Genomic DNA, 21,155 nt, shown 5'->3' on the forward strand with positions numbered 1-21,155 from the left:
TCACCTAACATATTCAGCTGGTACTCGGATTGCCACGCAGCTCCCCACTCTGTCACCGGGTCACTCTGTGGTCTCTTAAAGCTGCTGCTACCTCCACACTATGTCACCTTGCCACTCTGTGGTCTCCTGATGATGCTGTCATCTCCACACTATGTCACCTTGCCACTCTGTGGTCTCCTAATGCTTCTGCCACCTCCCCACTCTGTCACTGGGTCACTCTGTGGTCTCTTGATGCTGCTGCTACCTCCACACTATGTCATCTTACCACTCTGTGGTCTCCTGATGCTGCTGTCATCTCCACACTATGTCACCTTGCCACTCTGTGGTCTCCTGATGATGCTGTCATCTCTACACTATGTCACCTTGCCACTCTGTGGTCTCCTGATGCTGCTCCCACCTCCCCACTCTGTCATCGGGTCACTCTGTGGTCTCTTGATGCTGCTGCTACCTCCACACTATGTCATCTTACCACTATGTGGTCTCCTGATGCTACTGTCACCTCCACACTGTCACCTTGTCACTCTGTGGTCTCCTGATAAGTGTTGAGTGTGAATTTTCATATTACGAATTTTAATCGCGAATATCGTCACTTCGAGAATTCGCAAATATTTAGAATATATATCAATTTTTTTTATATTTTTTTTACACAGTACACATGATCCCTCCCTTCTTGCTTGTGGGCCAATGAGAAGGCTGCAATGTCTTTGTCAGAGCTTAGCAACATCCCTAGCAACCAATTGAAAAATTGCCTACCCCTTTCTATGTAAGAACGTCCACAGCAGCCATTTTGTGCTGTTTCATGCAGTTGTGAGAGAGAGAGGAGTGTGATATTTGTGCTTTGCTGAATTCCTGTGTCATATTACATCTGATACCTCATATATATAATCCAGATAGTTAGTGGTAGATAGTGTAGGTTAGTGAGTGAATAGTGTAGCTGATAGGTTCCAGTGCAGGGTGTTAGGGACATTATATAGTTAGTAGGGATGAGCGAACCCGAACTGTATAGTTCGGGTTCGTACCGAATTTTGGGGTGTTCGTGACACGGACCCAAACCCGAACATTTACGTAAAAGTTCGGGTTCGGTGTTCGGCGCTTTCTTGGCGCTTTTTGAAAGGCTGCAAAGCAGCCAATCAACAAGCGTCATACTACTTGCCCCAAGAGGCCATCACAGCCATGCCTACTATTGGCATGGCTGTGATTGGCCAGTGCAGCATGTGACCCAGCCTCTATTTAAGCTGGAGTCACGTAGCGCCGCACGTCACTCTGCTCTGATCAGTGTAGGGAGAGGATGCAGCTGCTGTTAGGGCGAGAATAGGCAGGGATTTACTCATCAAAAACACTCAATGAAGTGATCGATCTACAGCTGTGAATCATTCAACTTCTGCCAGTTAATTGCTCACTGTTTTTAGGCTGCTCAGAGCGTTTTTCTGTCACTTTTTTCTGGGGTGATCGGAGGCCATTTTGTGTCTTGTGGTGCGCCAGCACAGGCTGCCACCAAGTCCATTTAACCATCAATAGTGTGTTGTTGTTTTTTTCTATATCCTACATCAGGGGCTTGGCTGTGCTTATTGTCACCCCTTGAAACTCAGGAAAGAATTTTATATTTTATTGAGGGGTGAAATTCACTTGCAAAAATAGCAATTCCCTAAATCTGGTGTTCCAGCTGTGGCTAGCCAAGTGTAATATTGTCTGCTGTCTGGTAAATTATATTTTTTTTTCTGGGGTGAAATATAATTGCCAAAATAGCAATACCCTAAATCTGGTGTTTCAGCTGTGGCTAGCCAATTGTAATACTGTCTGCTGTCTGGCAAAGGATATATTTTTTTCTGGGGTTAAATTCAATTGACAAAATAGCAATACCCTAAATCTGGTGTTCCAGCTGTGGCTGGACAAGTTTTTTAGTGTCCGTCAAAGCATAGTTTTTGTTCTGGGTTGAAATTCAATTCCCAAAATAGCAATACCCTAAATCAGTGGTTTCTGCTGTTGCAGGCCAAGTTTAAATCTGTCCGTAAAAGGGTATATTACACTCAGCGTGCATCTCCAATTGTATTTTTGTTCCGTAAAAGGGTATATTACACAAACTGTTAAATTACAATTGCTGAAAGCATAAGCCTTTAAATTTGCACGCACTATTGTGCATCTCACATAGTGTATTTCTGTCCGTAAAAGGGTATATTACATTCAAGGTGCAAATTTAAGTGCTGATACTGTCATCCTCAATAACTTCACACGCCACCGTGCATTTTCAAGTCTAATTCTGTCCGTAAAAGGGATACCTGTCATCCAGGGCCTAAATACTAGGCCTACAATTTATATTCAGCTAAATCTGTGGTTACTGCTGTGCCTGTATTAGTGTAATACGGTACCTAAATAGATAGCCAGATAGTGTTAGGTGCCTGCAAAAAAAGGCCTGAATTTGAATTCAATACATTGGGCCAAATAATTTTTTTCTTATTGTGGTGAATGGTAACAATGAGGAAAACATCTAGTAAGGGACGCGGACATGGTCATGGTGGTGTTAGTGGACCCTCTGGTGCTGGGAGAGGACGTGGCCATTCTGCCACAACCACACGTCCTAGTGAACCAACTACCTCAGGTCCCAGTAGCCGCCAGAATTTACAGCGATATTTGGTGGGGCCCAATGCCGTTCTAAGGATGGTAAGGCCTGAGCAGGTACAGGCATTAGTCAATTGGGTGGCCGACAGTGGATCCAGCACGTTCACATTATCTCCCACCCAGTCTTCTGCAGACAGCGCACAGATGGCGCCTGAAAACCAAGCCCATCAGCCTGTCACATTACCCCCATGCATATCTGGGAAACTGTCTGAGCCTCAAGTTATGCAGCAGTCTCTTATGCTGTTTGAAGACTCTGCTGGCAGGGTTTCCCAAGGGCATCCACCTAGCCCTTCCCCAGCGGTGGAAGACAGAATGCACTGATGCACAACTGTAACATCCCAAAGTATGTCACTAAAACTCTTTCTCCCCGCTGCAATATGTCAGGTGCATATGTATTGTCATCTTGTGTAGTCTAACATTGCATTTTCCATTATATGTATTTTCTATGCCTGTTTCATATATTATGCTATAATTTCCCTGTACACCAGCAGGTGGCAGCAATGTGTTTAGTTCAGTTTAGTATAGCTAGACTGGAATAGTTCATTCCAGTGTTTAGCTCCCCCTCTTCTAGGAGCAGATGTGGGCTGGCCCCACGCCCTGCAGCAAGGGAGGGAAGAAACCAGTTAGATCCAGTGTGAACCAGCCCCCCTACTGGGGAAGGCTGTGTTAGTAGGAGCTCCCAGAAACCTAGGATCCAAGCCTCGGCTGAGGCCCAAGATCACCCTTCCCAGCCTGAGTAATCTACCTCAGCTGGTGGACAAAGAAAGCAGCCATCTACAGCACTATAGATCTCCAGGAAGACAACACCATACCCTGCGAGCAGTCCTGTAAGTACAGATCCAAAGACAAAGAGAAGTTAAGTACCTCATCAGCTAGTCAAGCCCAAACCAAGCATACCAAAGACCAAAGACAGAGCAGAAGATAGATACCTGCTAGATTCTACTAGGCGTATAAATAAGAAGTAGAATAAATATAAATTCCTGCCACATGTTGCCACTACCTGCTGGGATCCTAGACTATTGCTCTACCTGTATGGATCAAAGCTGCTAGTCCTTAAGTAAACACAAGTTGGACCCTATTATCTGTGTGGATTTCAATTATTCCTCAATTACTCCTGCTAACCACACTCAATTTATTGCATGTGAGCCAGGATACAGGAGTCCAGCCGTACCAAGGTAGGAGACACCTTTGACATACAAAGAGACACTATCCCCCCTCTGGCATTCCTTACCTAGTACGTGAGCTATAACATCTTAAAGGGTCCTGCTACAGTACCTGCGCAAGCTGCAATTGGCGTCACAAACTCAAAACCATTAATATTGCGCCAGTGTGCATCTGTCCCAATCCGGCTTACTGCACAACCACTTATGTTTCCTGATGATGAGGACATGGGAATACCACCTCAGCACGTCTATGATGATGACGAAACACAGGTGCCAACTGCTGCGTCTTTCTGCAGTGTGCAGACTGAACAGGAGGTCAGGGAGGAAGACTGGGTGGAAGACGATGCAGGGGACGATGAGGTCCTAGACCCCTAGGCCAGTGTACATCTGTCCCAATCCGGTTTACTGCATATTTTGGCGTCACTGTGAACAGGATCGGATTGAATTGTGTGCCATCCCTGTCCAACAGAACCGGATCCAATTCTGTGTTAAAACGGATCCCATCGCATATTTCACAGTACTGCAAGATCTGAGAATTGTACAAAACCCTGAAAAGTAACTTTATTGCTTTATTGCTATGCCAGAAAGCGCTAAACGTGCGCTCCAGCAGTCCAAGGGTTAATTCGCCATATTCGTAAAATGGCGCTTCTTCTTCATGCCCAGAAGCAGGAAAATTCAGGAACGCCATCTCAAGAGCGTGAAGATGCCGAATACGCCCCCCTAGAAGCGGGAAAACTAAAGACTGCCCACCACGAACTTTACAATGTGAGCCAAGGGAGTGCAGACTCCTCCCTCTGGGCTCCACCCTCACCTCCTGCATGCACCATGACGGAAAAGAAGATGGCCGCCAACCCGGAAACCAAGATGGCCGCCGATGCTGAGCCTGCTCCCGTGAAGGATGCCGCTGATACAGTCGCCCAGGCTTTGGACCAGCCTGCACCGCAGACGGTGATTGGACCCCGCGATGACCACCAGGAGGCACCGGAAACGTCCGACCGGCCGCGACATCAGGTAGGAGCAGACGCGCTCCCTGAGGCCTAGGCCCGGTCCGTACCTGCCCCTGAACCGCTCCCTGAGGGTTTTGATACCCCAAACAGGCCTACGCCTGCTTTGCCCAGAACCAATACTGCCAGAGTGGGACGCTTGAACCCGGAGGTCCCCATGGTGATCCCTGAACTCCCTGCTGCCTCAAATCTACAAGTGGCGCAAATAAATAACTTAGTAATGACTTTCAGTCCCAGAGTACAGGGGCACGTCTTACCCAGAGAGGTCCGTAAGATGTCCCTCATCACGCCGGTTGCCACTCCGCTGCCCGGAGAGAGCGCTTCTTCCCTGCCACCACCACCACTGGCGATACCGTTGCCAGAGCCACTACAGCCAGGAGTTCTCAGACCTTCTGCCCCAGCAGGAGTTCCCGATGTACAGCAGCTCACGCAGCTTTGACCAGCCTCACTACCCAGGCAGTACCAGAAACCGCCACAAGAGGTCAGTGCAGCTCCATCACAGCAGCCAGCCTGAGCTATAAGATGCAGGAGCGCCCTCTTGTGTTCCTCAACAGTTCCTGCAGTGATGAAGAGGTCACCTGGCAGGATGACGTTGCCCGATGGAAAACTTACAGGTGGAGTAAATTACAGGACTTTCTAAAAAGAACAGAAGAACAGAAAAAGATACAGAGGATGTTTAGTGATGAAGCCTCCAAGTCTTCTTCTCAGCCGCCTGCTAAAGACAGCACACCTGATATGACTCTATCAGAACCAGCACCGAATCCGGAGATCTTTGCTATGAACGACCAAGGGTCCTTCCTTTATTGCTGTCCAGAAAACCTGTCACCTACAAGGAAAAAGCCAAGGCTTACAGAGGATTTTCCAGAGAAAGGTGATCCTGCAGTTCCAAGTTCTGCCACAAAAAGCCACCAGGAGATTGAAGATGAAGCTTCTGCTAGAGTTACAGTTGCAGAGAGAACCCAGGTTAAGAAAGAACTTTTGCATCCTCAAATATGGGATCCAGGAAGAAGATTTCCAGACTTTCCTGTGAGGAAAACTACCCATTGTGCAAATTACCCACTACCTTGCGTAAATTATAATTAACTTTATTGTTCCATTGGATTAAAATTAACTCTTATTGTTCCTGTCCACAGTCAAGCACTTCAAGAAAAAGGACTCAAGTCATATTTGAGCGTATAATGATAATATTGATTGCACTGATATTTGCATAATGTTTCTGCATTAATTTTTCCAGTTTATAGGTTGAGCAACGCTTAAGATAACATGCCCATTGTGTGAATTCTCCTTCTAGGTGCCACAATGTGAATTTATATACTGTTTGTAATGATTGCACTTAACCATTGTACTTAACTAAAATGTAGCAACTTACTTAAAGGGCTTCTGTCACCCCACTAAAGTGATTATTTTTTTTTGGGCTAGTTAAATTAGTTATATTGCGATATATGAAAATATAATGCTCTTACTTACTTTGATTCAGCAGTTTCTTCCAAAAACGAAGTTTTATAATATGTAAATCAGGTCTCTACCAGCAAGTAGGGCGGCTACTTGCTGGTAGCTGCTGCAGAAAACCGCCCCCTCGTCGTGTTGATTGACAGGGCCAGCCGGGATCTCCTCCTCTGGCCAGCCCTGTCGGCATTTCAAAAATTGCGCGCCTGTGTTCATTCGGCGCAGGCGCTCTGAGATGAGGAGGCTCGCCTCCTCAGCACTCCCTCAGTGCGCCTGCGCCGATGACGTCTTCTATTTCGGTGATGTCATCGGCGCAGGCGCACTGAGGGAGTGCTGAGGAGACGAGCCTCCTCATCTCAGAGCGCCTGCGCCGAATGAACACAGGCGCACGATTTTTGAAATGCCGACAGGGCTGGCCGGAGGAGGAGATCCCGGCTGGCCCTGTCAATCAACACGACGAGGGGGCGGTTTTCTGCAGCAGCTACCAGCAAGTAGCCGCCCTACTTGCTGGTAGACACCTGATTTACATATTATAAAACTTTGTTTTTGGAAGAAACTGCTGAATCAAAGTAAGTAAGAGCATTATATTTTCATATATCGCAATATAACTAATTTAACTAGCCCCAAAAAAAAAAAATCACTTTAGTGGGGTGACAGAAGCCCTTTAAAGTGTGCCTTTTTTACAGCTCTTTTTCTCTCCCCTCCTTTATACGGACTGTCTTCATACGGACGCTGAATACTAATGGCCTACACCCGGTGATATATACCCATAGGTACCCAGGGTAGGACCAAGTGGTAAGTCCTGGCAGATCCAATTACTTCACAGGTACCCCTGCTGCTTCGGGAATAGTTAGAAGCCCTAGGCTGCTCCTTCCCGCTTGTTAAATGTTCCGGATTGTTCCCATCCGGAGGTGTCTCATTTCCAGGAGCGCATGGGATTAAAGGCCCTCCTCCTGTGACATAGCCAGAAAACACAGAGACGATAAATACCTCCCCTTCTGAGCCTTTTGCCTAAGGTAAGGCGCCTCAAGCCTTAGAGCCATATACTTAGCTTCCTCATAGACATCATAGTGATCGTGCTGCAAGCCAAATTTCTTCAGGCTATGGTGCAGGGAAGGGAATACAGGATAAAGCCACCCTTCTATTTGCAGGCATTCCATTACATAATGGTGGGATTACGGAGTAAAGACACCCCCATGCTTTCTTTGATATTGGTGGACGATATACAAAGTCAGTCAGTAATGTTTGCTTTGTGCAGTATTAGGTTACCTGGTTATACCAAGAGTAGGAAACTGTGTGTTGGACACCTTACTCTAGCGGGCAGGAACCTTGATGAAACCATTATATGTTTTGTCTATGTAATGTCTTTATATGTGATTCATGCAGCACTTTGTATTTTATTGGGTACCCAGAGCTGATTCCTCCACTCTCCTAAGCATACGCCGAGGACGGCTTCACTTAAAGTAAGCGGGTATGTAACATCCCAGAGTATGTCACTAAAACTCTTTCTCCCCGTTGCAATATGTCAGGTGCATATGTATTGTCATCTTGTGTAGTCTAACATTGCATTTTCCATTATATGTATTTTCTATGCCTGTTTCATATATTATGCTGTAATTTCCCTGTACACCAGCAGGTGGCAGCAATGTGTTTAGTTCAGTTTAGTATAGCTAGACTGGAATAGTTCATTCCAGTGTTTAGCTCTCCCTCTTCTAGGAGCAGAAGTGGGCTGGTCCCACGCCCTGCAGCAAGGGAGGGAAGAAACCAGTTAGATCCAGTGTGAACCAGCCCCCCTGCTGGGGAAGGCTGTGTTAGTAGGAGCTCCCAGAAACCTAGGATCCAAGCCTCGGCTGAGGCCCAAGATCACCCTTCCCAGCCTGAGTAATCTACCTCAGCTGGTGGACAAAGAAAGCAGCCATCTACAGCACTATAGATCTCCAGGAAGACAACACCATACCCTGCGAGCAGTCCTGTAAGTACAGATCCAAAGACAAAGAGAAGTTAAGTACCTCATCAGCTAGTCAGGCCCAAACCAAGCAGACCAAAGACAGAGCAGAAGATAGATACCTGCTAGATTCTACTAGGCGTATAAATAAGAAGCAGAATAAATATAAATTCCTGCCACATATTGCCACTACCTGCTGGGATCCTAGACTATTGCTCTACCTGTATGGATCAAAGCTGCTAGTCCTTAAGTAAACACAAGTTGGACCCTATTATCTGTGTGGATTTCAATTATTCCTCAATTACTCCTGCTAACCACATTCAATTTATTGCATGTGAGCCAGGATACAGGAGTCCAGCCGTACCAAGGTAGGAGACACAGTTGACATACAAAGAGACACTATCCCCCCTCTGGCATTCCTTACCTAGTACGTGAGCTATAACATCTTAAAGGGCCCTGCTACAGTACCTGCGCAAGCTGCAATTGGCGTCACAAACTCAAAACCATTAATATTGTGCCAGTGTGCATCTGTCCCAATCCGGCTTACTGCACAACCACTTATGTTTCCTGATGATGAGGACATGGGAATACCACCTCAGCACGTCTCTGATGATGACGAAACACAGGTGCCAACTGCTGCGTCTTTCTGCAGTGTGCAGACTGAACAGGAGGTCAGGGAGGAAGACTGGGTGGAAGACGATGCAGGCGACGATGAGGTCCTAGACGCCACATGGAATGAAGGTCGTGCCACTGACTTTTAGAGTTCAGAGGAAGAGGCAGTGGTGAGACCAAGCCAACAGCGTAGCAAAAGAGGGAGCAGGGGGCAAAAGCAGAACACCCGCGGCCAAGAGAGTTCGCCTGCTACTGGCCACCGCCACCTGGGACCGAGCACCCCAAAGGCAGCTTCAAGGAGTTCCCTGGCGTGGCAGTTCTTCAAACAATGTGCTGACGACAAGACCCGAGTGGTTTGCACGCTGTGCCATCAGAGCCTGAAGCGAGGCATTAACGTTCTGAACTTTAGCACAACCTGCATGACCAGGCATCTGCATGCAAAGCATGAACTGCAGTGGAGTAAACACCTTAAAAACAAGGAACTCACTCAGGCTCCCCCTGCTACCTCTTCTGCTGCTGCCGCCTCGGCCTCTTCCTCCGCCTCGGGAGGAACGTTGGCACCTGCCGCCCAGCAAACAGAGGATGTACCACCAACACCACCACCTCCGTCACTAAGCATCTCCACCATGTCACACGGCAGCGTTCAGCTCTCCATCTCACAAACATTTGAGAGAAAGCGTAAATTCCCACCTAGCCACCCTCGATCCCTGGCCCTGAATGCCAGCATTTCTAAACTACTGGCCTATGAAATGCTGTCATTCAGGCTGTGGACACAGACAGCTTCAAACAGCTCATGTCGCTTGCTGTCCCACAGTATGTTGTTCCCAGCCGCCACTACTTCTCCAAGAGAGCCGTGCCTTCCCTGTACAACCAAGTATCCGATAAAATGAAGTTTGCACTGTGCAACGCCATCTGTGGCAAGGTCCACCTAACCACAGATACGTGGACCAGTAAGCACGGCCAGGGACGCTATATTTCCCTAACTGCACACTGGGTAAATGTAGTGGCGGCTGGGCCCCAGGCGGAGAGCTGTTTGGCGCACGTCCTTCCGCCGCCAAGGCAACATTCTTTCCCTCCTGTAGCCTCCTCCTACTCGGCTTCCTCCTCCTCTTCTTCCACCTGCTCATCCAGTCAGCCACACACCTTCACCACCAACTTCAGCACAGCCCGGGGTAAACGTCAGCAGGCCATTCTGAAACTTATATGTTTGGGGGACAGGCCCCACACCGCGCAGGAGTTGTGGCGGGGTATTTAACAACAGACCGACGAGTGGTTGCTGCCGGTAAGCCTCAAGCCTAGTGGCGTGCGATAATGGGCGAAATCTCGTTGGAGCTCTGGGACTAGCCGGTTTGACGTACATCCCTTGCCTGGTGCATATGCTGAATTTGGTGGTGCAGAAGTTCATTCACAACTAGCCCGACATGTCAGAGCTGCTGCATAAAGTGCGGGCCGTCTGTTCGCGCTTCCGGCGTTCACACCCTGCCGCTGCTCGCCTGTCTGCGCTACAGCGTAACTTCGGCCTTCCCGCTCACCACCTCATATGCGTCGTGCCCGCCAGGTGGAACTCCACCTTGCACATGCTGGACAGACTGTGCGAGCAGCAGCAGGCCATCGTGGAGTTTCAGCTGCAGCACGCACGGGTCAGTCGCACTGTGGAACAGCACCACCAAAAGGTTTGCAAGAATATTTACTCACAGCCGATCCTCTAAAATACCCAGAGGTTGAGATGATGTTTGAAGTATGGTATGATCATCTTTCTTGCAGCTCTGGACAGTATTTATCTAATAGACCATGTAATGAAAGAGATGTTCTAGGTAATGTGGATCGCTCCCGGTATGATGTAGACAATTTCCGTTACACATTCAGTGTGTACTCTGCAGTGTATATTGTGGCTTATGCCTTACATCATCTGATCTACTCACATAAAAGACAAGAACATCTCCAAATATTTACCACCCAAAATGTCAGATGGAAGGTAAGATTATTCAGACTTTTCCAACATTTTCTGTCATATTCCAAACTCCAGTAACTAGGGTTGAGCGAACCCGAACTGTAAAGTTAGGGTTCGTACCGAAATTTAGGATTTTTGGACCCCGGACCCGAACCCGAACATTTCAGTCAAAGTTCGTGTTCAGGTTCGGTGTTCAGCGATTTCTTAGCGCTTTTTGAAAGGCTGCAGAGCAGCCAATCAACAAGCGTTTAACTGTGTGACCTTAGAAGCCATCACAGCCATGCCTACTAATGGGATGGCTGTGATTGGCCAGAGCAGCATGTGACCCAGCCTCTATATAAGCTGCAGTCACGTAGCGCTGCACGTCACTCTGCTGTGCTTAGTGTAGGGAGAGGATGCTGCTGCTGTGAGGGAGAGAATAGGACAGAATCTTTAATCAGAACTGCAATTGAACTCAGCGATCTACATAGAATTAGTTGTGTGGATGCAGTGCACAATCTTTTTACCCTGCCTTAAGCCCAGTGACAGAGAAAAATTACTTTTACCTGTCTGTTAGTTAGGTGGGCGGCGGCGGCAGCCATTTTATGCAAGCTCAGTGAACCAGCACTGCATATGTGCTTTTGTGACATTCAAATCCAAGCTTGAAATACTGCAATAATAATTTGGTTTAAAAAAAAACATTTTTGGCAATATCCTACATCTGGTGCCTTTGCAGCATTAGTCAGGGTGCAATTTAAGCTAGAAATACAGCTATAATTTTCTGGGTTTTAAAAAACACTCTTTTTGGCCAAAATTCACAATTTTACAGCCCTTGCTGTATTTGCACGTGTGAAATTCAAGCGTTATATACTGCTGTCATATTCTGTTATTAAAAAAAACACCCATTTAGGGCAAAAAACGTAATTTTGCAGCCCTTGCAGCATCTGTGATTATTAAAAACAAGTTTGAAATACTTCAATAATTTTCTGGCTTTGAAAAAAACACCAATTTTTGGCAATAACCTTCATCTTGTCTCTCTGTCGCATTAGTCAGTGTGCAATTTAAGCTAGAAATACTGCTATAATTTCCTTTTTGGGCAAAATACACAATTTTACAGCCTTTGCTGCATCTGCACGTGTGAAATTCAAGCGTTATATACTGCTGTCATATTCTATTATTGAAAATACACCCATTTTGGGCCAAAAACTTAATTTTGCAGCCTTTGCTGCATATGTCATTGTGAGATACACCCTTTAGATACTGTGGTTCTATTCTGCTAATAATAAAACACCCATTTTGGGCAAAAATCTGTAATTGCGGCATAGTCTGGATCTGCACGTGTGAGATACACCCTTTACATACTGTGGTTCTATTCTGCTATTAATAAAACACCCAATTCTGGCAAAAATCTTTAATTGCAGCCTAGTCTGCATCTGTACGTGTGAGATACACACTTTAGATATTGTGGTTCTATTCTGCTATTAGAAAAACACACATTTTGGGCAAAAAAATTAATTTTGCAGCCTTTGCTGCATATGTCATTGTGAGATACACACTTTACATACTGTGGTTCTATTCTGCTATTAATAAAACACCCATTTTGGACAAAAATCTTTAATTGCGGCCTAGTCTGCATCTGTACGTGTGAGATACACCCTTTACATACTGTTGTTCTATTCTGCTATTAATAAAGCACCCATTTAGGGCAAGATCCTAAATTTGAGAAATATGAGGAGAGCGTCAAATAAGGGACGTGGCCCAGGTCGTGGTGCTGCTGGTGGAGCTCCTGTTGCAGGGAAAGGACTTGGTCGATTTGTGCCAGCTACACGCACAAGTGAAACCCCTTCCTTAGGTGCGAGCAGGCGACAGAACCTGCAGCGTTATTTGGTCGGGCCTAATGCGGCTCTATGAATGGTGAGGCCAGAACAAGTACAGGCGATAGTAGATTGGGTTGCTGACAGTGCCTCCAGTTCCTTCAAATTGTCTCCCACCCAGTCTCCTGCTGAAATATCAGAGTTGGCACCTGCAGCCGATGTCCATCAGTCTTTCACCTCACCCCCTTACAAATCAGCCAAGCAGTCTGAGCCCCGATTCATACAGCAGTCTCTTCTGCTTTTTGATGACTCTGTTAGCAGGGTTTCCCAGGGCCATCCACCTATCCCTGGCCCAGAAGTGGAAGAGATTGAGTGCACCGATGCCCAACCACTTATGTTTCAAGATGAGTACATGGGAGGACCATCGCAGCACGTCTCAGATGATCACAAAACACAGGTGCCAACTGCTGTGGCTTTCGAAAGTGTGCAGACCGACAAGGAGGGTAGGGGTAAAGACTGGGTGGAAGATGATGTGGAGGATGATGAGGTCCTTGACCCCACAAGGAATCAAGGTCATGCGAGTGACCTGTTTAGTTCGGAGGAAGAGGTGGTGGTTGCACAGAGCCACCAGCACAGCAGAAGAGGGAGCAAGGTGCAAAAGCGGAGCGGCCATCCCCTAGACAGTACGCCTGCTACTGCCCACCGCAACAAGTGACCGAGCACACCCGCAACAAGGGACCGAGCACACCAAAGCCAGCTCCAAGGAGTTCCCTGGCGTGGCAGTTCTTCAGACAATGTGCTGACGACAAGACACGAGTGGTTTGCACACTGTGCAATCAGAGCCTGAAGCGAGGCATCAACGTTCTCAACACAACCTGCATGACCAGGCAACTAAGTGCAAAGCAAGAGCTGCAATGAAGTAGACACCTCAAAAACCTCCTCCTCCTGCTTTCTCTTCTGCTGCAGTCTCGGACTCTTCATCCACCTCAAGTGACAGTGACACCTGCCACCCCGCAAACAGAGGATCTGCCAGCAACCATCTGGGTCACCAAGCATCTCCACAATGTCCCACGGAAGCGTTCAGCTCTCCATCTCCCAAACACTGGAGCGTAAGAGGAAGTACCCCCCTACCCACCCGCGATATCTGGCCGTGAATGCCAGCATCCCAAAATTACTGGCCTTTGAAATGCTGTCATTCCGTCTGATGGAAATGAAGAGTTTTAAAAGTCTTATGGCGGTGGTTGTCCCACTGTACGTCGTGCCCAGCTGCCACTACTTTTTCAGTTGTACCATCCCTTCCCTGCACAACCAAGTGGGGGACACATCAGGTGTGCACTGCACAACGCCATCTGTGGCAAGGTGCACCTCCATAACAGCTCACTGGGTAAATGCAGTGGCGGCTGGGCCTGAGGCGGATAGCAGTTTGGCGCATGTCCTTCCACCACCGAGGATTGCAGGGAGCTTCTCCTTGCCTCCTGTTGCTTCCTCATCCTCTACCGGCTCCTCATCTGGTCAGCATAACTCCTTCACCACCAACTTCAGCACAGCCAGGGGTAAACGACAGCAGGCAGTTTTAAAACGTATCTGTTTGGGGGACAAACCCCACACCGCGCAGGAGCTGTGGATGGGCCTTGAACAACAGACCAATGAGTGGTTGGTGCCAGTGAGCCTCAAGCCCAGCCTGGTGGTGTGCGATAATGGGCGAAATCTTGTAGCAGCTCTAGGTCTTGCCGGTGTGACACACATCCCTTGCCTGGCGCATGTGCTGAATTTGGTGCAGAGGTTCCTTACAAATTACCCCGATATGTCAGAGCTGCTGCATAAAGTGCGGGCTGTCTGTGTGCGCTTTCGGCGTTCTCACCCTGCTGCTGCTCGCCTGTCAGCGCTGCAGCGTAACTTCGGCCTATCCACTCACCGCCTCATATGCGACGTGCCCACAAGGTGGAACTCCACCTTGCACATGCTGGCCAGACTGTGTGAGCAGCAGCAGGCTATAGTGGAGTTTCAGCTGCAGCACGCACGGGTGAGTCGCTCTGCCGAACAGCACCACTTCACCACCAATGAGTGAGCCTCCATGCGAGTGTTTCGAGTACTCCACCAACATGGCCAGTGCCGATAACGCCATTCTCAGTGTTACTATCCCACTTCATGCCTCCTTGAAAAAATGCTGCTGGTGATGATGGAAGAGGATGTGGCACAGGAGGAGGAAGAGGGATCATTTCGTAGGGTTTCTGGCCAGTCATTCACAAGTGGCTCAGAGGGTGGGTTCCTGCACCCACAAACGGCAGGTACACAACTGTCCAGCCAGGTCACAGTTCTGGAGGATGACGAGGTGGAGGAGATGGAGGAGGAGTAGGAACCTTGTTCACAGCAGGGTGGCACCCAGACTAGCTCATGGCCATCACTGGTGCGTGGCTGGGGGTATACAGAGGACACAGACAATACACCTCCCACAGAGGACAGCTTTTTGTTGCCTCTGGGCAGCCTGGCACACATGAGCGATTACATGCTGCAGTGTCTCCGCAATTGCCCACATTTTAACTTGTGCTGATTACTGGGTGGCCACGCTGCTGGATCCCCATTACAAGGACAACGTACCGTCCTTAATTCCCTCACTGGAGCGTGATCGTAGAATGCGTGAGTACAAACCCACGCTGGTAGACGCGCTGCTGGTGGCATTCCCACCTGACAGCGGGGGCACAGTGGAAGCACAAGGCGAAGGCAGAGGAGGAAGAAGAGGTCGCCAACGCAGCTGGGGCACCGCCAGCACGTCAGAAGGCAGGGTTAGCATGGCCGAAATGTGGAAAAGCTTTGTCAGCACGGCACAACAACCAGCACCACCAGCTGATATGGAACGTCTTAGCAGGAGGCAGCATTTCACCAACATGGTGGAGCAGTATGTGTGCACACGCCTACACGTACTGAATGACGGGTCTGCCCCCTTCTACTTCTGGGTATATAAAATTGGGCACATGTCCTGAGCTTGCCCTTTACACCTTAGAGGTGCTGGCCTGCCCTGCAGCCAGTGTATTGTCTGAACATGTGTTTAGCACGGCAGGGGGGCGTTATCACAGAAAAGTGCAGCTGCCTGTTTACAGCCAATGTGGACAAGCTCACGTTCATTAAAATGAACCAGGCATAGATCCCACAGGACTTGTTCGTACCTTGTGCAGAATAGACATGTATACCGGCCTTACCCAGCCATTGTTATACTACAGCGCAATTGCTCATTCTTGTATTTTGGATATTTCACACTCTTTTGGGGTGTACCCTAATAATAAAAAAAAGCAACATTTTAACCAAAAAACAGTGTTGGCTACCTCGTCCTCCTCCACCGCCGCTTCCACCTACACCGCTACATCCACCGCTTCCTCAAAATCCTACTCCATATGGATCTCCTCCTCATAAACCAAGTTGTTGTTTTTTTTATTTGTACGTATTTTATTTTATTTTATGTCATTTCACTAATTGGTTTGTTACATTTTCGGGTGAAATTCCACAAATTTTGGGTGTGATATATCACACCCAAAAAATTGAGGATTTTCACCTGAAACTGTAGTAGACAGTTTAAAAAACTGGTAGACAGGTTAAAAAAATTCACTAATATGTCTGTTACATTTTCAGGTGAAATTCACCAATTTTTGGGCATGATATACCACTGCTATACCTAGAAAAAACAATAAAGACCAAAGGTGCCAGATTGGTAAAAAATGGAAAACAGTATCCACCCAATACAACCAAAAGGACACCCGTAGTTGTAACTCGGTACTAGCTCCCGAGTAAAACAGGCGAAAAAACAAGAAAACAGAGCTCATGGTACCAAAAGTAAAAATATAATTATATCGTAACATAGTTAAAAAGTATGAAGCAATAAGTGATATGCCGTAAAAAAGTGAATGGAAACATAAAAAAGAACGCCACCCTGGGATAGCACACGTGTCAAATGTAAAAAATAATGATGATCAATGGAATGGATTATATACGGTACAATGACCGACCAATGACCAAAAAATACAGCATAAATAACGGTTGAGTCACCAATCAAAAGAAAACCTACACGGCAAAAACTGAAGCAGGGTTTGCATTGCGAGTGCAGCATAAAGGAAATAAGAGCAAACCTCAGTAATGACTAGGTATGAAATAACCTGAATCAAATGCCGTACAGGTAAAAAAGAGAGCAAAGACTCAACAACAAAAAAAGTGTGCTATATCACCCAGGATAGCGCTACCCCATCGCGCGTTTCGGCGTGCCTTCGTCCGGGGGTCATCCTATATCTAGTAGACAGGTAAAAAAGAATCACAAATTTGTCTGTTACATTTTTGGGTGAAATTCACCAATTTTTGGGTGTGATATACCACTGCCATACCTAGTAGACAGGTTAAAAAAATTCACTAATTTGTCTGCTACATTTTCAGGTTAAATTCACCAATTTTTGGTTGTGTATACCACTCCTATAGACAGGTAAAAAAAATTCTATAATTTGTCTGTTACATTTTTGGGTGAAATTCACCAATTTTTGGGTGTGATATACCACTGCTATACCTAGTAGACAGGTTAAAAAAATTCACTAATTTTTCTGTTACATTTTCAGGTGACATTCACCAATTTTTGGTTGTGATATACAACTCCTAAACCTAGTAGACAGGTAAAAAAAAATCACGAATTTGTCTTTTACATTTTCGGGTGAAATTAACCAATTTTTGGGTGTGATATACCACTGCTATTCCTAGTAGACAGGTTTAAATATTTCACTAATTTGTCTGTTACATTTTCAAGTGAAATTCACCAATTTTTGGGTATGATATACTACTCCTTTACCTAGTAGTCAGGTAAAAAAAATCACCAATTTGTCTGTTACATTTTCGGGTGAAATTCACAATTTTTGAGTGTGATATACCACTGCCATACGTAGTAGACAGGTTAAAATAATTCACTAATTTGTCTGTTACATTTTCAGGTTAAATTCACCAATTTTTGGTAGTGATATACCACTCCTATAGACAGGTAAAAAAATTCTATAATTTGTCTGGTACATTTTCGGGTGAAATTCACAAATTTTTGGGTGTGATATACCACTCCTATACCTAATATTCTGGTTTAAAAAAAATCACTAATTTGTCTGTTACATTTTCAGGTGAAATTCACCAATTTTTGGGTGTAATATACTACTCCTATACCTAGTAGTAGACAGGTAAAAAAAATTCACAAATTTGTCTACTACATTTTCTGGTGAAATTCACTAACTTTTTGGGTGTGATATACCACTCCTATAGACAGGTAAAAAAAAATCAATAATTTGTCTGGTACATTTTCGGGTGAAATTCACCAATTTTTGGGTGTGATATAACACTGCTATACCTAGTAGATAGGTAAAAAAATCACTAATTTGTCTGTTACATTTTCGGTTGAAATTCACCAATTTTGCTATACATAGTAGACAGGTAGACATAGTAGACAGGTAAAAAAAACAAAAAAAAAACACTAATTTGTCTTTTACATTTTCGGGTGAAATTCACCAATTTTTGGGTGTGATATACCCCTGCTCTACCTAGTTGACAGCTTAAAAAATTCCACTAATTTTTCTGTTACATTTTCGGGTGACATTCAACAATTTTGGACTGTGATAGACTTCTTCTCTACCTAATAGACAGGTTAATAAATTTTGCTAATTTTTCAGTTACATTCTTGTTTTGACATTTTACAATTTTTGATGTGAATAAACCCCTGCTTTGCATAGGTGACAGGGACCGAAATTTTAAAAAATAATCTGTTTCATTGGTGGGTGACATTAACCCATTTCTGGCGATGAAAAACACCTCCGCTGCATAGGTGACAGGGACCTAAATTTCTAAAATTCATCTTTATTTGGCCCTTTCCTTCAATCCTTCTGCTTTAAAGGGAACCTGTCACCAGGATTTTGTGCATAGAGCTGGGGACATGGGCTGCTAGATGGCCGCTAGCACATCTGCAATACCCAGTCCCCACAGCTCTCTGCTCTTTTATTGTGTTAAAAAACCTTTTTGATCAATAATGCAAATGACCTGATAGGAGTCCCGTGTCCGGAGATGAGTCAAGCGGAAAGGAGCCCAGCACTGCCCCGCGTCCTCCGAATCTCCTCCTTGCTGGCTTACGTCACAGAGCTGGAGCGCCGAAATCTCGCGATGCGCGAGCTAGCGCATGCAGAGTGTCGGCATCATGTTCATTCCCTGTGCTGGCATCAGGGAACGAACTACGCATGCGCTAGCTCGCGCATCGCGAGATTTCGGCGCTCCAGCTCTGTGACGTCAGCCAGCAAGGAGGAGACTCATATCAGGTCATTTGCATATTGATCAAAAAGGTTTTTTAACACAATAAAAGAGCAGAGAGCTGTGGGGACTGGGTATTGCAGATGTGCTAGCGGCCATCTAGCAGCCCATGTCCCCAGCTCTATGCACAAAATCCTGGTGACATAATTTGTCCCACATTTACGCTTCATCCCACTGCAGCCATTGACCTCCCTTGGATGAGGTCTCCCTTTCTCATGCTCCCTCTCTGGCGTGGAACCCTGATTCGCCGATAACCGTGATCAACATGATAGGCTCAGAAAAGAACATCGAAAGTTAATAGAGAAGATATCCAAATGGATGGTGGACGTCACGGGGGTACCTCTGCATAGGTAACAGGAACATACATTTTAGAAAATCTTCTGTTACATTGTCAGGTGACATTTTACCAATTTTGCCAGATAGAAACCCCTGCTCTGCATAGGTGACAGGGAATAACATTTCAGAAATTCTTCTTTAACCACTTGCCATCCGGGCCATTTGCCCCCTTCCTGACCAGGCCAAATTTTGCAAAACTGACATATCTCACTTTATGTGGTAATAACTTTGGAACGCCTTTATTTATCCAAGTCATTCAGAGATTGTTTTCTCGTGACACATTGTACTTCATGATAGTCATAAATTTGAGTCAAAACATTTCACCTTTATTTATGAAAAAATCCCAAATTTACCCAAAAATTTGAAAAATTCGCAATTTTCTAAATGTCAATTTCTCTGCTTTTAAAACAGAAAGTGATACCTCATAAAATATTTATTATTTAACATTCCCCATATGTCTACTTTATGATGGCATCATTTTGGAAATATGGAAAGATATGTGGATAGCTCACCACCCTCCTCAGTAGGGTAGGGGTGCTCTAGCCGATAAGACTGCTCACTCGATCAGTCCAAGAAGATAAATAAAATAGGAAGAAAACGGCTGGCACTCACTATGTGGTATCACATCAAACAACAATTTATTAAAGCTGTATCGCTATTTAAACAGTAAAATACATATTCGATAAAAACAAAATAGTTAAAAATCCCCCTAAAAAAGAAATAATAAAAAACAATATACTGTTCAATTGGATCTAAAACCGCACAAGAGTAAAGTCTCTTCAAAAGATATGATGTTTCTTTGTCTGTTTGTGCAATATATGTCCAATTGGGTATAACAGGAATACTGTCGTTGTAAATGCAATAGGAAATAAAGCCAAGTCCCCACGCTGTGTTAGTAACTGCTGGGATATAGTCTCTACCTCTCTATGGTTCACTTCAGCAGTTGTTATTTAAATAAGTCATGTAGGTTTCAGTTTTTGGATATATCATTCCTTTGCAGGGTAATAATGTAGCTTACCCACCAGGACGAAACTCCGGCTGTCTACTTCACTCGTCGCCGCTTGCTCTCAGCGTCCCCCGCTCTCCGTTGTTTGGCACGTGATGTACCTGGGTTATCGCGGGATTTAGCAATTCCAATCCGAAGATCTGGTGAGAGCAGAGCGGAACTCCGGCTGTCTGTTTAATTCGCCGCTGCTAACTCTCGGCATCCCCCGCTCTCCAATGTTTGGTACGTGATGTACCTGAGTTATCGCGGGATTTGGCAATTTCAATCCGAAGATCTGGTGAGAGCTGTAGAATAAGTATATGAGTGGAGCGCTCCACTTGTAGAAAATACTTCAAATTTCGTTGATCATATCCAGAAGCTCCTTATTGGCAGGGATATAACGCTAAACGCGTTTCGAGGACTTCAATCCTCTTCCTCAGTAGCTACTGAGGAAGAGGATTGAAGTCCTCGAAACGCGTTTAGCGTTATATCCCTGCCAATAAGGAGCTTCTGGATATGATCAACGAAATTTGAAGTATTTTCTACAAGTGGAGCGCTCCACTCATATACTTATTCTACAGCTCTCACCAGATCTTCGGATTGAAATTGCCAAATCCCGCGATAACTCAGGTACATCACGTACCAAACATTGGAGAGCGGGGGACGCCGAGAGTTAGCAGCGGCGAATTAAACAGACAGCCGGAGTTCCGCTCTGCTCTCACCAGATCTTCGGATTGGAATTGCTAAATCCCGCGATAACCCAGGTATATCACGTGCCAAACAACGGAGAGCGGGGGACGCTGAGAGCAAGCGGCGGCGAGTGAAGTAGACAGCCGGAGTTTCGTCCTGGTGGGTAAGCTACATTATTACCCTGCAAAGGAATGATATATCCAAAAAATGAAACCTACATGACTTATTTAAATAACAACTGCTGAAGTGAACCATAGAGAGGTAGAGACTATATCCCAGCAGTTACTAACACAGCGTGGGGACTTGGC

The 21,155-nt window shown here is 45.9% G+C and overlaps 1 protein-coding gene across 1 annotated transcript in view; it reads left to right on the plus strand.

Annotated features, from left to right (window-relative positions):
* Window positions 1-4,619: 4,619 nt before the first annotated feature.
* LOC120998901 (vomeronasal type-2 receptor 26-like) overlaps window positions 4,620-21,155 on the plus strand; it is an 89,891-nt gene continuing 73,355 nt past the window's right edge. Inside the window, exons 1-2 of the mRNA XM_040429779.1 lie at window positions 4,620-4,790; window positions 5,240-5,809. Coding sequence (XP_040285713.1) covers window positions 4,620-4,790; window positions 5,240-5,809 — 741 coding nt within the window. The remainder of the gene's footprint in view (window positions 4,791-5,239; window positions 5,810-21,155) is intronic.

Source organism: Bufo bufo, chromosome 4, assembly GCF_905171765.1.
Source record: "Bufo bufo chromosome 4, aBufBuf1.1, whole genome shotgun sequence".
NCBI lineage: Eukaryota > Metazoa > Chordata > Amphibia > Anura > Bufonidae > Bufo > Bufo bufo.